Here is an 18152-nt window from a genome sequence, read left to right as displayed (position 1 = left end):
CAACATTTTTAACAAACCAGTTTGAAATGCATACATAAATTTTTCAATGGCCAGTTTTATGGTGTTTATTGTGGAGTGATTGGACATACATCAATCTAGCTGAGCCACAAACAAAAGGACTGTGGCTGCTATATGATGCGATTATTTCAGAAACGGCTTTGAGTCAATTCATGAAGACAAAAACACTCTACAGGTGATACTGTATATTCCTAGCTGGGTACTATTTTCTTTCTAGTATAGGTAGAAAAACCAAATACGTAACTTTCTAATCGGACAATAATTTTTTCTGGTCCATTGCTTTTGAAAAAAGATTGAGACAAAACACAAAGAAAGACAAACAGCATAAAATAACTTTTATACAGGATTAGATCTGTTTACATATAAAAAACAGAAAGGACCTCATTACAATTAGATTTCACATAAATTACACAGATTGACTTTTTAAAACTACTATTCAACTTCATTTAAAGTCCCTTTTAAAATTTCATTTTGAAGGCACAGTGCATGAAATAAACGAAAGACTGAAGTACTTGAGATGAATGAGTGTTGGGCATCTCATATAAATAGCTATAGACTTGTTCTGGAGCCTGGAATGTCACTCTGAAAAAATGGAGAGGTGTAAAGTTGATTTTTATTCTGAGCATAAAAAAATACCATTGGGTCATACCTCCAGAAAATCTGCAGTATGGCTAGCATAGAATGTCACTAGTACATTTATGTGATGCCATTTATAAAAACTATAATCATACATATTTACATAATTTATATCCAATTGCCTTAAAATGGTAGCCTATTTTCAAATTTCATAATATGTTCTATCTAATCAAAATCAACTAGGACAATATTCTGAAAATCAAGTGGAAAATTAATTATTGCTAAAGGTTGGAGAAATGGGTGTTGGGAGATATTTCTTTATAAACTGGAAATCCAAGTTTAGTTGACATTAATCAAGGGCCCTAATCACCCCAAAGAATCTGCTGTAGTTAAATCAGAAACTCAAAAGAGTTACCAAAAAGTTGCTAGGTAGAAAGTCACTGAACATCAACCACAGTAGAATTTTTTGTAGTAACAATAAAGTTGTTATTGTTAAAAACAATTCTACCAGAGAACCATGGGTGGGGCATCATTACAGCATTCATAGCCAAGAAGCTTTAATACAGCAGGGACAAAACCTGGCATAGGTGCATTTCTGGCAACAAGAAGAGAAAACTATTTACTATTGAGAATAAGCTGAAATGGAGGAGCAGATCATGGTTACTAACCTGGTATTAGCTCAGAAACACAATAAGCTCAGGCATAAGGACTACCTTTTATTTATTTGTCAATTTGTAATTATTTTTAAGTTCAATATTCATTAATTCAGCAAATCCTATTCAGGTGAAAGTTACTAAAGATTAACCAATCAATCACACTGGGCCAAATATACATTATGTTTCCTTTCTGGAGGATGACAAAGTCCCAAAACAAATTCCCTCCAATGAGAATTGCAAGCATTCCTCAACTGGACGGGATCCCTAACACTATGCAAGTGTTCAGCAAAATACATCAAAACCAAAAGGCTCTCCATCTGGAATTAACTTGGGTTTATCTTATTGAACTGCATAAACAGTACAAGTACATTTACACAGGCAGACACTTTGAAAATTACCTACTTGATCACTTTGCTTTTATTAAGGAGCTGGGAGGGAAAAAGGCTTACAAACTGATCACCAGGACAAAAAACATGCCTTGTGAGTAAAGAAAGGCACAACTCAGATTTGGGCAAATTTCTTAATACTGTGATACTTACTTGCCTCCATGACTCCAAGGAAATGAAAAGTCTATAGGAGAAACACTGAAGAAATGCATTCCCCATTCCATATGGCTTCAATGCCTTAAGCAGTTAATGTGGTCTAAGATTAGATCCACAAATAAAAGACAAAGCAGGGCTGATAACACAATCTTAGTAGTCATGATCCTATACATTCATGTTCATAGCTAACACAGGCTGAGAAGATCTTATTTTCCAGAGCAATGCATTATTTAGAAATTCATTAAAGATTCAAGATTCATAGCAGAATTTGGTCTTATTTTCAGGAAAAATTACTAAAAGAACTATTTGTATGTTCATTTCTAAAGAAATTTTATACATGCTTAAAAGGCATGGACTCCAGCCACTGTGATGAACAGTTTAAGACATGTTTAATTCAAAGGAGAAATGAATTTAAAAGGCACCCTCTAGTGAAGACCAATGCTAATAAAGTAAAGGCTGTCACATCAATTTTGTTTCATTTCTACCTGCAATGTCCCAAGCAGGGCAAGCCACTCATTGGCCCTTTGTTAGTTTTGACTTTACACTCTTGAAAGTAAAGCTAAAAAGAGCAATGCCACCACATCACCCCCCTAAAGAAAATATAAAGTTTTATTAGAAGACCAATAAATCTTTCATTAAGTATTAGATGTGTATGTGGTGGGGTGAGAATGGGTGGCAAGGGCTAAAAATTTAGAGTTGTTAACAATAGGATTAATATCATTAATATCATTTGAACCACCCAAATTTATCACAGATACTCACTAACAAATGTCATGACCTCATTATTCCTGCCAAACCAAATCTCTTTATATAAAGCCACTTTGGAAACTCGGAATGACCTACATGGATAGTAAACCACTCCATATGAAGGCTTTGGGATGATTGATACATTAATGGGTATAGAATACAATTCGAAAAGATGAGAGCAATATTTTGATCCCCTGATTTAGTACAAATTCAGCAGCAACTTGGCCATTAAAAACATTCAAAGGTATTAAACCATTAGATCATTGGTAAGATTCAGACTTTAAAAAAGCATCAATTTCATTGAATAGCATGATATGATAGACACAGTAAAATGCAAATCTTTCAGGTCTTTGCAATAACCTGAGTGGCAGTGAAGATGATACTTTCTCACTACAGTGTTATAGTACACGGCAGTCCATAGTTTACTTTTTTTTTAATGGAGGGAGCCATATTTAAATGCTTTCAATTGAACTTTAAAAAAAAACCTGGTTGATCAAAAAGAGACTGTCAAGTGAAACATTAGGACAAAGAACCCAATCACTTGCAGAGGCTTATATATGAGTAAGACTGGCCAAACTATTTGAATAACAGTAGGATATCCATAGGCTTGAACTGGAACATGAACTGTAGATATTTTGTGTTCAAATGTCAGTTAAAGAATGTGCAAGTAGGTCTCTTCCACACTTCCAGATATTTTCAGTAGAATTCAGATCTTGTACATTGCTGGATCATCTGAGAGCCATAAGTGTACAATACAGAAAAAGGTTCAAATTTAGAAAGTATTAAAGAATTAGGTATTCTAGAATAAACTAGTGCTTCACAGATTAAAAGCAGCAGCACCTGTGGGATTTTACCAAGTTGAAAGATATGCAACACAAGTTTTAGCTTTTGGTAGATCTCCCTCTCAGTTCTATTCAAATGGACATTTAGATCTTTTACAACAAAGTCAACAAGTTCTCCCTTAAAATGAGGGTATTTAGAACTCTGCTAAACCTTACAAGAGAGGTAGTGAAATCCTGCTTAGAGCATAGCCCACCAGTTCTGGTCTAACCTTGGAAAAAGTAGAAAGCCAAATGCGGAAGCCCATTTATTCATTTCCTAATGTTATATATATTTAAAAATTAATTCAGCCTTCATTAAACCTGAATAATAAGAGAAACTCCAGCTATTTAGTAACTAGAGAAAAGTACTTTTCAGTAGGCTGAGAAAGCCTTGAGTTTTTAAAGCTTTATGTCAGATTCTGACTGCTGTCCCTGCCTAAATGTTTCTGGATTCTTTTGGCCATTTAAAATAAAGAAGAAAAAAAAAAAAAAAACTAAAGCCACTAGTAAACACTTGATGTGCAATATATAACATCCACTAGTTGGCTTTATGCAGTTATAACATAAGCTCCAAACAGCTCATCTTAAATTAAAAAGAAAAACAAAGTGGCTGTCCCATCGCTGCATAAATAGAAAGCAGACCTTTTTTTTTCTTTTTTTTAAAGGTAAGAGTACTTAAAGGAGGGGAAGTTCAAAACTGCCAGCCAAATTCACAGAGAATACAAATTTAGCAAGTTAACTTCCCAAAGCTCTTTGAAGAAGCAAGAGAGTCTCTTCTTAATGCAGTGTGTCTCCCAAAAGGAACTGTAATTTTGCTTGGTATTTATGCTGGGAGATATGTGAAGTCTGTGTTTCAATGTTTGCTAGAATATAACGTTTCCTCTTCAGTGTCCGTTTCATCCTGGAACTCATGGCTTAAGAGGGACTTCTTGGAGCCTGTTGACATCATGCGAATTTCATCTTCATACTCATCATGGTGCTGCCTGAGCCGATGAAAGCCATCCTTGTGTCTGTTAGACTTGATTGAGCAGATGCACCAAATAATGCAAGCTGTTAGTATCAATGCTGACATGGTGGCACCTGCCAAACAAAATCACCATATAAGTGGTGTCCCACTTTCAGAATATAAATACGCTGCTTACAATGACACCTTTTATGTATGCCTTTTATTTATTTGTCTTCATTTCATGCACTTAGAAGCAACATTTTATTATTACACAGGCAGTACATGCATACTATGCAAAATTAGAAAAATACAGATAAGCAAAAATACTAAAACCCCAAACCAAAATTCCATATCATATCTCTATTAACCAGAGATCATTTTTCACAGCTCTCATGAATATTTTTCCAGAGCTTTCTTAGTGTATGCATATGCATATTTTTCTTTTACCACAATGAAATCAAACTGTCTACTGTTCTACACTGGCTCTATATCGGTTGACTTCTACTGATCTTTTCCAGTAAATTTTACCTCATCCCAAACCCCTCATTTATTTAACATATTTATACATGGGTTATTGAAGTAAGAGTCTTAATATAAGAAAATAGTAATAAATTCATAATAAAAATTAAGTTCATTGAAGCAAATAGATGGGAAGCCAGACTTAAACCATTGCTGACTCCTAGCTCCTATGCTTCTAACGACTAAGTTATTCACATTTTATCTAGTTCAAGCTGATAACTCTTTACTTTAAACGCTCCACAATAGACTCTATGATTTGACCGTAGTTCCAATACACCACTGTTTATTAACTGAAACTCTCTCCCCCACAGACCGTATAGTAAAACTTGGTTATTTTGTGTCAAGTCCAAATTACACTTAGAAAGGAACCAAGGTTCTCTGTCAAAAAAAAAAAAAAAAAAAAAAAAAAAAATATATATATATATATATATATACACAGCAGAGTATTTATTATTTTACCACACTTCTTTTTTCCTTTCTTTCAGTAATTCAAGCTATGGCACATATTAATCCTGGAGAAAACAAATACTTCCTCCATGATCTTAAAAAAATAGAATACAAGTCGAAATCCAAAGGATTTATGATCTTAATGTAAAGCAAATGATTCATTCAATCAACAACTCTTCATTAAGACCCACTACATGCCAGCCGCAGTCCTAGATGCTAGAGATGTAGATAAACTCCCTGTTCTCTCAGGGTGTTTATATTTTAGTGGGAAAGATCAAATATAGACAGGTAAATGACTAAATATATAATACAATGTCAAGTGGTATAATAAGTGCTATAATAAAAAAAGTGGAGTGGAGTGACTAGGGTGCTATTTTAGCTAGGGTGATCAGGGAAAACCTCTCTGTGGAGATGACATTTTGAGTACAGACTTCAAAATATGAAGGAGCAAGCCATGAGAATGTATGGGAGACCAGTGTTCCAGGAAAATCCAAAAAGTGTTTAGATAAGGAGATATTAGAAGAAAAGTGATTAGCTTCAGGTGATTGGGGAGGCAATCTACTCTCAAACTGAAATGTCAGAACTGGTTTTTTTATTTTTTCAAATTTTTCTTTAAATTCTAGTCAGTTAACATATAGTATAATATTGGTTTCAGGAACAGAACCGGTTTTAGCTTCAACTACTAAAAAATTAAATTTCTTTACCTGATACAGTTACTACAAGCTCCCTTGGCAACCCAAATATCCGGTTATCCGTGTCAAAGACTATTACCACAGAACTAGCTGCATCATGATGCACAAAGACCTAGAGAGATAAAGTGCAAGAATTATGACAAAGTTTACTTAAGGTATATTATATCCCAAGAATATTCCTAAAGCCTTTCTACCACACCAAGGAGATGAGTCACTGTCCTTGGAAGTATACAAAATGCTGTAAAAATTTCCCTGTTCTTGCTGAAGATTATGATAACAAAAGTATCATAATCAAGAGTTAGTTGTACATTTTATTTCTTTTTTCCTCACAAGTTTCAAAATAGAAGTGCTATTAAGAATGAGAATTCATATGGTACTACTAAATCTGAGTTTCTGACCTGGGAATGTTGTTGCTGATACCCATCAGCAATGGCATTGATGTTATGGACGCCTGGGGCCAACAGCACGTGGAAATAGCCTCCTTCTTTTGTGTGCACCTTTATTCCTTCATTGAGTACAATGACTGCTTTAGAAATCGGTTTTCCAGTCTTATCTTTAACAAAACCATGGACTCCCTTGTGAACCTGAAAAAATATTCAAAATATAAATTTATGTTCCCAGATATCCTCGAGGCAATAGCTGGTGGCACAACAAAAACAATACACAAACAGAGCAACAACAAACTCCCCACAAAACTGGCTTGTGGGTTCTTCCCCACTGACTCTGGCCTTATTCACTACTCCTTCCCTACTTTAGAGCATAGAGATGAAATAAAGAAAAGAGAACTCTGACACGGTCAAAGCCTCAAGTGTTAGGACCTACTTCTAATGTCCTGAAGATTTACTTTCCACCACAGTACACTATCTCTGCATGATATTCAAATGAAAAAATATGCAACATCTCACAGGGTTAAATGACCTCAATTACAGCAGATTTCAGATATGTGAAATCATGGCACCTATTAGATGATATAAATTCAACAAAACTCTTTCTCTATATATGTTTAAAATAGGGATCCCTGGGTGGCGCAGCGGTTTGGCGCCTGCCTTTAGTCCAGGGCGCGATCCTGGAGACCTGGGATCGAATCTCACATCGGGCTCCCGGTGCATGGAGCCTGCTTCTCCCTCTGCCTGTGTCTCTGCCTCTCTCTTTCTCTCTCTGTGTGTGTGACTATCATAAATTAAAAAAAATTAAAATAAATAAAATAAATAAGTTATTAGTAAACCATTAAGAAAATGCTTTGATAAAGCTTTTTATTGAACATATTCCTGGGAGTGAAATCTGCTTTTAGCTAAAAGGAAAAGGCTCACCTCAACCAACATGCTAAGAAGAGACTTCTTGTTTTCTGCCCACAAGGAAGGCAGTTGTGCTGCACTAGGGAAGTAGCAGCAGCTTGTGTATACTGTGATTTCCGGACAGTGACCATAGGTAACACTATAATCCTGGAATACAAAAATTCAAAAACAAATATAGAAAAATTAATACATAAATGTAAGAATGAGGTTTTGTGATCCAACAGAAAAGAAAGAAAACCTAGGTGGTATAAACAAAGAGTCTGTAAAGCATTTAATAGCAAATCTGAATAAACCACTCAGTACTATAATCAGTCACAACCATAGCTGTTGTGAATAGAGTCCTTGAGACTAGGGACTAGGTCTAATTCATTTCTGCATCTCCAGTGCTTGCTATGGCACCTGGCAGGTAGAGGGGGCTTGTTAGGGTTTTTTGAATGAATGAGTGAATAAATAAGTGCATGGAGACGGCCAGCTTCCTTCTTAACTCCATAACTTCACAGCTGTTGTTGGAGCCTGGAGGCAGAAGCACAAGCACTTGCCCTCAGATACCTTCACCCTGCTGGTGACAGCAGCCACTGCTTACCATAAAGCAATTCTCCAAGCACAGGAACTGCTTGTGTGGACAGGTTCCAAAACTGAACTTACCACCTTTCCCCCCTCAAATCTGTTCTTTTTCCTTATTCAGTTAATGGTATTAACTCATGTTCTCATGCAGACATGAAATCTGTTGTTTTTGACTTGAGTTTCTCACTATCATCCATAATTTGCTAAATCCTATCAATTCCACATCTGCAAATATTTCTGAAACTTCATCCCTTGATTCCGCTCCCACTGTCACCATCCTAGCTCAGGCCCTCACTATTTATTGTCTATGCTACTCTACACCAGTGTCCCTGTGCCATGGCCTCTCCCTCCAAATAATCTCCTATTGCCGAGAGATTAATGTTTCCATAGCACAGTTCCGATCATGTTACTATATACCTGCTCAAAACTCTCAATGGCTTCCCATTCCTTACTAAACAAGTGTTCAGAGATTCAAACTCTCTTTCCATTCTTGTCTTCTGCTGCTCTCCATTACACCTCCTGTTCTAACTAAACTAGACTGCTTATTGACCTCTGTCCATACTGCTTCCTCTTTCTGGAATGTTCTGCTTCACCATCTCTGCATCCCAAATACCATTTATTCTATGAAGAGAAGACCACATCTCTGACGAGGTGTAATCTTTTTTCTTTTATTTTTTAATAATAAATTTATTTTTTATTGGTGTTCAATTTGCCAACATACAGAATAACACCCAGTGCTCACCCTGTCAAGTGCCCCCCTCAGTGCCCGTCACCCATTCAACCCCACCCCCCGCCCTTCTCCCATTCCACCACCCCTAGTTTGTTTCCCAGAGTTAGGAGTCTTCATGTTCTGTCTCCCTTTCTGATATTTCCTACCCATTTCTTCTCCCTTCCCTTCTATTCCCTTTCACTATTATTTATATTCCCCAAATGAATGAGACCATATAATGTTTGTCCTTCTCCGATTGACTTATTTCACTCAGCATAATACCCTCCAGTTCCATCCACCGACGTGGAAAGCAAATGGTGGGTATTTGTCATTTCTCATGGCTGAGTAATATTCCATTGTATACATAAACCACATCTTCTTTATCCATTCATCTTCCGATGGACACCGAGGCTCCTTCCACAGCTTGGCTATTGTGGACATTGCTGCTAGAAACATCGGGGTGCAGGTGTCCCGGCGTTTCATTGCATCTGCATCTTTGGGGTAAATCCCCAGCAGTGCAATTGCTGGGTCGTAGGGCAGGTCTATGTCTTTAGTTTCTTATGGCACCTGAGAGTTGCTCTCTCTGAGATCAAATCAATTAATTCTGTAACATAGTTATTTGTACAATAGGATAGGAAATATGTTTCATTTATCAATAGCATAGCAAAGTACCTCACATATAGCAACTTCTTAGTAAAAAAAAGGACGGAAAGCAGGCAGAGATGAGGATGAGGCCAAATTTCTAGTTGCACATGTTAATGAAATGATTAGCAACCACCTACCTGCTAACAACTTCTTACTAATTTGAAGTGTATGGACAACCAATTAAAATAATATCAGAAAGAATATAAAGAAGATCTAAGTAAATAGAAAGACGTAACTGTGTTCATGAATAGGAAAACAATACTAATGAGATGTCTATATAACCCAAAGTGATCTACACACTTAACACAACCCTTAACAAAATTCCAATAGTAAGTGCAAGCAAGCAAGCAAGCAAGCAAGCCAGCCAGCCAATCATCAATTCAAATGGAATTGCAAGGATCTTGAATAGACAAAAACAACCTTGAAAAATAAAAAGGTTGGAGTAATCACATTTACTAATTTCAAAATTTACTACAAAGCCGCAGCAAATCAAAACAGTGAGAAAAGCTGGGAGAAGAATAGACATAAAGGCCAATGAAATAGAATGAGAGTCTAAAAATAAACCCATACATCAATTGATTTCTGACAAGGGTGCCAAGACCATTCAATGGGGGAAAGAATAGTCTTTTCAATACACGGTACTTGGACAGTTAGATTTCTATATGCAAAAAAATGAAGTTGAACTCCTACTTCCCATTACATACAAAAATCAACCTAAGATGTATCAATGACCTATATACAAGACCTAAATCCATAAAACTCATAGAAGAAAACATAGCGATAAATCATCATGACCTTAAATTTGGCTATGAATCCTTAGATATGACAACAAGAGCATGAGCAGCAAAAGAAAAAACAGATAAATCTGACTTCATCAAAATTAAAACCTTTTGTGCATCAAAGGGCATCACTAAGAAACTGAAATGACAACCCTACATAATGGGAGAAACTACTGGCAAATCAAACAAAATGATAAGTGTTTGATCCAAATATGTAAATGACAAGTATAGCACCTAAAATATATAAAGAATTCTTATAACCCAGCAACAACAAAAAGACAAGCAACCCAATTTAAAAATAGGCAATAGAGGGTGTCTGGATGGCTCAGTGGGCTAAGCAACTGCCTTCAGATCAGGTCATGATCAAGCCCCACTTTGGGCTTCCTGCTCAGTTGGGAGTCTGCTTCTCCCTCTCTCTGCCACTCTCCCTGTTCATTCTCTCTCTCAAATAAATAAATAAAATCTTTTTTAAAAAATAAAAAATAAAAATAGGCAATGGAATAAAAAAGTAACAAAACAGGGATCCCTGGGTGGCGCAGCGGTTTGGTGCCTGCCTTTGGCCCAGGGCGCGATCCTGGAGACCCGGGATCGAATCCCATGTCGGGCTCCCAGTGCATGGAGCCTGCTTCTCCCTCTGCCTGTGTCTCTGCCTCTCTCTCTGTGTGTGACTATCATAAATAAATAAAAATTAAAAAAAAAAAAAACAGGCAATGGAGAAACAGACATTTCTCCAAAGAAAATATACAAATGGTCAATAAGCATATGAAAAGATGCTCAACCCTATTAGTTCAGGGAAACGCAAATCAAAACTACAATGAAGTACCACTTCACACCTGTTCAGATAGCTAATAATTTTTTTAGAAAAAGGAAAATAACAAGTGTTGATGAGGATGTGGAGAAATTGGAACCCTCATACATTGTTGGTGTGAATGTAAAGCAGTTAAGCTGCTGTGAAAAACGGTTTGGCGCTTCCTCAAAAAGTTAAACAGAATTAGGACATGACCAGCAATTCCACAGCCAGATACATATCCCAGAGAACTGAAAACAAGGGTTCAAACTTACAGTTGTACACAAATGTTCACTGCATGTTATTCTCAATAGCCAAGGGTAGAAACAACTTCAGTGTCCAGCAACAGATGAACTGTTATACATACAACAGAACATTATTTAGCCTTAAAAAAAATGGAGTACTGGCACAGGCTAACAAAATAGATGAACCCTGGAAACATTATGCTAAGTGAAGAAGCCAGGCACAAAAGGACAAATATCATAATATTGTATGATTCCACTTACAAGAAGTATCTAGAATAGGCAAAAACATAGAGATAGAAAGTAGAGAGGTTACCAGGAGTTGGGGGTTACCAGTGGAATCAGGAATAATTGCTTAGTGGATGTGGAATTTCTGTTTGGGGTGATAAAGAAGCTTTGGAAATAGATGGTTTAGAATGGTGATGGTTGCACAGCACTGAAGTGTAACTAATGTCACTGTACTGTACAATTAAAAATGATTACAATGGCAAAAAACAAATGCTGTCAGAGGTTGAGGACTGTCTTGTCAAGAAAGCCATGAAACAGATGCCATTCACTTGAATTATATCAGAAAAGTCGCCTATTCTGTCACTCAATGGTCAATAATTATAGATCTATTTTCACTGTATTCTACAGAGCATACCTTCATGCTGCCCAGGTGACTATGCCATTCTGCTCCACGCATTACGCCTCCTGGAATATTTTCATCTATAAAAGTATTGAGAGATAGAAGATCAGCAAGACCTTAAGGTCAGACACTCTCTATCCCAGAAAGCAGCAACAATAACAAAGGACACAGAAAATACCCACCTGATTTTTTTTTTTTTTTTTTTACCCACCTGATTTGTTTGGGCAACTGGGCTGCCCCATGTGCATGGATGGATGGTTATTTGCATAAAGAGATGCCAAATGCTTCAGAGTTTCTTTGTTTTCCACTATAAAAAGAAAAATTCAGAAGTTGGAGAAGTCTATAAGATTTTACTCTAAGCTCAACTTCATGGATACAAAGGCATCTTTCTCTCCTAGTAAATCTTGTGCCTCACTGAGGTTTATCAAGGAGTTATTATAATTAACCACATGGTTCTGTTTAGCCCAGGATAATCAGACAAAGAAGACATGCATCTTCCTTATATTAAAAGGTATAAATGTTTAGTTTATACAAGAGGCTACCTCACTAAAATACAAACTAGTTTTGGTATGTTTTACTACATTTTACGGCAACTGTGGTCTTTTTTTTTTTTTTTTATAATTTTTTTTAATTTTTATTTATTTATGATAGTCAGAGAGAGAGAGAGAGAGAGAGAGGCAGAGACACAGGCAGAGGGAGAAGCAGGCTCCATGCACCGGGAGCCTGACGTGGGATTCGATCCCAGGTCTCCAGGATCGCGCCCTGGGCCAAAGGCAGGCGCCAAACCGCTGCGCCACCCAGGGATCCCGACGGCAACTGTGGTCTAATAACAAGATTTTTATAAGCTACATTGAAAACAACACAAACTACCTCCATATACAATGGTCCCAGAGAGATTCAACAAGAAATTGTTAATCTCCTCTTAAGTGCAACCAGTTAGGCAGTCAGGGTTAAACCAGGGGAGGGCAATTCTATTTTATTAATATTTGGTTACATATCAGAATGAGTTTCTTGAGGCAGGCAATGTATCTTATTCATTTTCATATTCCCAATGTCTACAGACATAATAGTTGTTCAAAAAAATGTTTGTGAACTAAAATGAACAAATGTGATAAGATGGCTACACTCAATAAAACTAGCCTATTATTAGATCTGACCTCTCCCCTCCAAGTAACTAAGTTATATGTACAATCTTCCTAGGTTGGTTATTTGCTCATGGAGTGTGCTCAAATGCTCACTATTTTTAAAAAATTTTAGGGGATGCCTGGGTGGCTCAGTGATTGAGCGTCTGCCTTTGGCTTAGGGTGTGAGCCTGGAGTCCCAGGATCAAGTCCCACAGGGTTTCCTGCATGGAGCCTGCTTCTCCCTCTGCCTGTGTCTCTGCCTCTCTCTCTCTCTCTGTGTCTCTCATGAATAAATAAATAAAATCTTAAAAAAAAAAATTTAGAAGGGACATTACCTAATTGGAATTTCCTACCTAATCTTGAATAGTATATACATAAACTAACATTCTACATACCTGTTTGTACTGGTTTGTCATATGGGTATGTGACCAGCACTGAACCACCATCTAAAGCAACAGAAAGACTGAAGTCTTGTTTTTGAATCAAATTTTCAATGATGGCTTTAGTTTCAGGCTGGGAGGCATTATCTAAAAAATACAAAAGTTGAATATAAAATATTAAGTTTTAAAATTTTAGTATGAATAGCTAAGAAAATATTCTCTACAAGAACACAATCAGAGGCTAACTTAAAAAATCTGTATATAAACACTTTATTATTCCATAAGCCACTATCTCAATAGCACAAAGGATACACTCTGGAAGATAGATTATTTTGAGTTTTACATATTTCAGATGATGTGTAAGGTTAATGCAAATCTAAGAATGCTATTACTGGAAACAAAAAGGGATGGATATAACCTCTTTTAAAAAATAATCGTCTTTGAAAGAAAATAAGATTTTTCTAAATCAGAATGTTTTCTGTAGTGCTGTTTGCAAGAGCAAAAAATTAAAAAGAAACTAAATGTCCGTTAGTAGGAAAATTGTTGAGGAACCTAGAGTATTGCCATACATTAACAGCATACTAAGATGCCATTAATAAGAATATGTTAGTGATCTATAAATATTGGAAATGGAAAGATATCAGTGATGTACTCAATGAAAAATGTCGCAGAATAATATGTATAATTGATGATCCTATTTGAGTCAGTAAGAAAGGCTCCTTCAAATCAATACACACATACACCGTGTGTATGTGTGTACACATATATGGGGGGGAGAGAAAATATAAATATCCATATGACTAGTAATGGAACTCCTCCAATATTATTGATAGAATTTCTAAGAAAAAACTTGAATTACTTTTGTAAATGATAAAGGAGAAAAACTGGACAAGTTTCTAGCTTGTCATTTATACATTATACATATTACATAAAAGTAAACCAATTACTCATCTACACAATCTACCAATCTCCTAGTAAAGAAAAATAAAGTTAGCTGCAAATTAGGCTTACTTGTGAAGTCTGTATCCAAGTCTTTGCCATGAGCATTTGTTTGTCCTCTCTTTGAAGTACAGTCTTTCTCTTGTGCCCTCTCTCGCCCATCTGGATTTAGAGAAGGGACAATCACAATTCTAGTCCTGTCAACCAGCTAAAACAGAAACAAAAATCAGTTAGCCCTATGTAGAATCATAAGATACCCTCCCATGCCTCAAACAGAAAGTCTTTATTGTTTTAAACAGACTTAAAAGGTAGGAAAACAAATAGAAAATTCGCTATTGTTCCAAAAAAATTTAAAAAGAAATGAAGAACTACTGCATAACAAACATTCCCAGAGACCTCCTGATGACTTACAAAGGGGTCCGAAACCACTGTCTGCAGGCTAAATCCAGCTGGCTGCTTGCTATAGTAAATAAAGTTTTATTGGCACACAGCCATGCCCATTCATATGACTATTTTTGTGCTGTAATGGCAGAATTGAATAGTTGCAACACAGAACAACAGTCTCACAAAGCCTAAATTATATACTATATGTCCCTTTATAGAAAACGTTTGCCAACCATTGGCTGAAACCAATAATAATAGTTAGACTACATTTTCCAAATTAAAAACTGGAATGCATAATCTAACAAACAGCAGTCTATGTCTGGAAACAATGAGACAGGAGAGTTGAAATCAGCATAGCAAAGTGGAGTAGAATATTTGTCTTACTCATAATAATTTCTCCTCCAGACAGTCCATAGGCATCAATATCTACATATGTGGCATGAACTAACTTGTTATATACTTTATCCTGTATGTTTATGATAGTAAATCAGAATAAGTGATCTCTGACTTATTTATTCTGTTAAAATAATCTATAGATTGAAAATATTGGAGACCCTAAATTCATTGGTTCTTAACTTTCTCCCCTGGCAGAGATATTTTTTTCTAAAGTGTACATGCTTGGATTTCACTACAGATTTCGAGGTATGTGTATACTTCCTTAAACTTGCCAAATAATTCTGATCCTCATCTCAAAACAAATCTCTAGAGTAAGATTAGTAGTTCAAGCCTAATTAGACCAGTGAGGCAAATTCTCATAAACTAGAAGTTTTGAAATTCCTGGTAGGTGTTTTACCTAGGACATATAGTGTCTTATAACCACAGTATCAGTAGGTAGCAATGTGGCCAAACATTAGAATAACCTAAGGAGCTTTTAAAGAAATAATGATGTCTTTGGGGATGGGGCCCAGGTAGTGGTATTTTTAAAAATTTCCCAAATGTTTCTAATGTGTAGCCAGGCTTGAAAACCAGTATCCTACTCTCCCATTTTTTAAGAAAAGAACAAAAAAAAATGTCCTTGGATACTCTTTACAACTCACATTAAGAAATCAATACAATTTGCTTTGCTGAAAATGGTAAAATAATTTTTGATCAAGTCTGATTTAAGTTCATCTCACCTAATCCCATAGGTACTTTCCGGTCCTAACCATGACATAAATTTTTCCCAAATTTCTTTTAAGGGAGGCAGTATGGTAAAACAGAACAGCACAGACTTTAGAGTGAGACACAGTTGGGTTTAAACCCCAGTTTTACCACATACTAGCTGTGTAAGTTATCAACTATCTCTGTCTCAGTTTTCACATCTATAAAATGGAGATAACGTAAATTGAGGATTAAATTATGATACATGGAAAGTACTTGGTGTAAGCACCTGACACATGCAGGTACTAAACAAGTATTAGTTCCTTTCCCCTTTCCTAAAGTCTATATATAGGCAGTGCCAGTTAGTGAGTGCTCTAGAGGGAGCACACTTCCTTTCTCTAAGACAACACAGAATTAGGTTCCTTAATCATATATGACCAATTCTCTGGATCAAAGTTCTTTTCTGTAGTCATGTGTGGCTAAAGTAGACAAAACCATATTTAGAAAAAGCCATATTGCTTTTTCTAAAATCTCTTAGTAGCCAAGATGTCCAATAATTTTGAACTTCTTACATGAAAAGAAAAACTATTTGTTTTTCCTCCTTGTATTCCTAGCAATATAAGTCTCTCAAGTTAGAATGTACAGAATGGTGAGTAAAGAAGGGCACTTTGACTATTAAAGGAGTAAAGGACTGAATATAAATCTTTAGTATTTTTTCTTCTATGCTTCTTAATTACACACAAAGAAATATAACAGAAAGACACTATTAACAATGAGTATAGACAAAGACGGTCCTCTTATTTTTATAGTTTTTTTTTCTTTTTTTAAATTTATTTATTCATGAGAGACAGAGAGAGAGACAGAGACAGAGGGAGAAGTAGGCTCCATGCAGGGAGCCCGACATGGGACTTGATCCTGGGACTCTAGGATCATCCCCTGGTCTCAATGCGGCGCTAAACCGCTGAGCCACCTGGGCTGCCCAAAGATGGTCCATTTAAAAAAAATGTATAATACACTAAAAGTGCCTCTGTGTAAAATTCAACAGGAAATTAAAAAAAATTTTTTTTAAAGTAAGTTCTAGGCCCAATGTGGGGCTTGAACTCACAACCCTGAGATCAAGAGTCACAGGTATCTACCAACTAAGCCAGATAGGTGCTCCTAAAAAATTTTTAATGGTGCCTTAATCTCAATGCATGACTCCGTTTTTCCCCTTCTGAAGCATGTCAAAACAGGTTATTCTCTTACTTGAGTAACAGCTGGATTCTTTTTGTAGTTTAGGCAGAGAAATTCTGCCAAAGCCAAAAGTAGTTCAGTTCCAACTGGAGCATTTCCATGGATACCAGCAACAAAACGAATCTTTGGTTCTTCAGGCTCAGATATGTTGGGTTTATTGGAGATTTCAAGGGACCAAATGTGACGATATTCAGAGCTCTGTCCCAAACTTTCAAAAATCAAAAAGTCAGAAGTAATCAGGTATTATATTAATGTTGACATACAGATATTTTAAAAAGTCATGAAAACAAACATGAAAAGCCTTTAAATCTTTAAAGAATGAATCATTATGTCAGAAAACCCTAAGAAAATTAGTTTTCCTTGACCGAAGAAAATCAAATACAAGTAAGATATTATCAAATTTAGGAATTCAGTCATTCTCATGCCATCTTCACAGTATTTACCCTGCCTCCTATAATCTGTACTACTATTTAGCTAACATGTTTTTTAAATTAACTCACTCACATTTTTTTATTATGAAAAAATTTACATATATACAAATGTACAGAACCCTACTTTCTGAATGTAAATTAATTTATATAAATAAGACACTTTATACTTTACTATAAATGCAATACTAGTATTGTAAGAAAAATCATTTAAAGTGCTATGATTGCCCAAGAGCTCTGAACTTAAGGCCTGGTTTCTTTGATACAAAGGGAGATTTACAAGAGTTATGTAGGGAAAAAATATCAGTATTAAATTGAGAAGGATTAATAGAAAAGAAAAATTATTGGTTTCCCACAATTCTATTCAATGATGCTTAGTGCCCATTCGTGGACCACCTAAAACTGTCTTGTGTCTTACCATTGGCAGGTATTGCATATTCGGGGGAAAATATTTAACTGAAAAGTGCATCTTGAATTGGAAGGTTAAAAAGAACTTAAATGAACTAGAACTTAAATGAAAAGAACAAAAAATTATGTCAAATTTTTCGTTTATTTTAAAATAAGAAAGTCTACAAGCTCTAAATGGCACTAAAATGGACAATATTAAAACCTGAATTGGGCAGAAATATTTATGAATCAGTTGAGGAAGAGAGGTAATTGGTATTGCCAACGTAAATATCAATCTTTGCATCTAGGAATATTATAAACCAGTATTTGAGAAGCTAAATGTCTAGATAAAATTAGAAGGACAAATAAAGAAAAACAAAGTAAAAACGTAAAAGGCTAGAGAATGTTCCTTAGGTATGTAGTAGAGAACTATAAGCTCAGGGAAAAATGCAGAGTACAGCTCTCAATGGGCAAATGATAGGTATCAACAAATCAAGAAAATATTCGAGTAACTATAACAAGACCTAAAAAAGATTTATAATGAAACAGTGAAAGTGAGGCAGAGAAGACACAGAAAGTGAAGC

At 35.8% G+C, this 18152-nt stretch overlaps 1 protein-coding gene across 1 annotated transcript in view; it reads right to left on the bottom strand.

The window, feature by feature from the left end:
- Positions 1–332: 332 nt before the first annotated feature.
- Positions 333–18152, bottom strand: part of CPD (carboxypeptidase D) — a 79317-nt gene continuing 61497 nt past the window's right edge. Inside the window, exons 13-21 of the mRNA XM_026016312.2 lie at positions 16766–16961; positions 14129–14264; positions 13133–13264; positions 11825–11920; positions 11629–11693; positions 7275–7406; positions 6363–6548; positions 5977–6076; positions 333–4440 (exon numbers count right to left, since the gene is read on the bottom strand). Of these exons, the coding sequence (XP_025872097.2) occupies positions 4214–4440; positions 5977–6076; positions 6363–6548; positions 7275–7406; positions 11629–11693; positions 11825–11920; positions 13133–13264; positions 14129–14264; positions 16766–16961 (1270 nt within the window). The 3' untranslated portion in view covers positions 333–4213. The remainder of the gene's footprint in view (positions 4441–5976; positions 6077–6362; positions 6549–7274; positions 7407–11628; positions 11694–11824; positions 11921–13132; positions 13265–14128; positions 14265–16765; positions 16962–18152) is intronic.

The sequence above is a fragment of the Vulpes vulpes genome, chromosome 2, assembly GCF_048418805.1.
Source record: "Vulpes vulpes isolate BD-2025 chromosome 2, VulVul3, whole genome shotgun sequence".
NCBI lineage: Eukaryota > Metazoa > Chordata > Mammalia > Carnivora > Canidae > Vulpes > Vulpes vulpes.
This window is presented reverse-complemented; position numbering and strand designations above follow the sequence as displayed.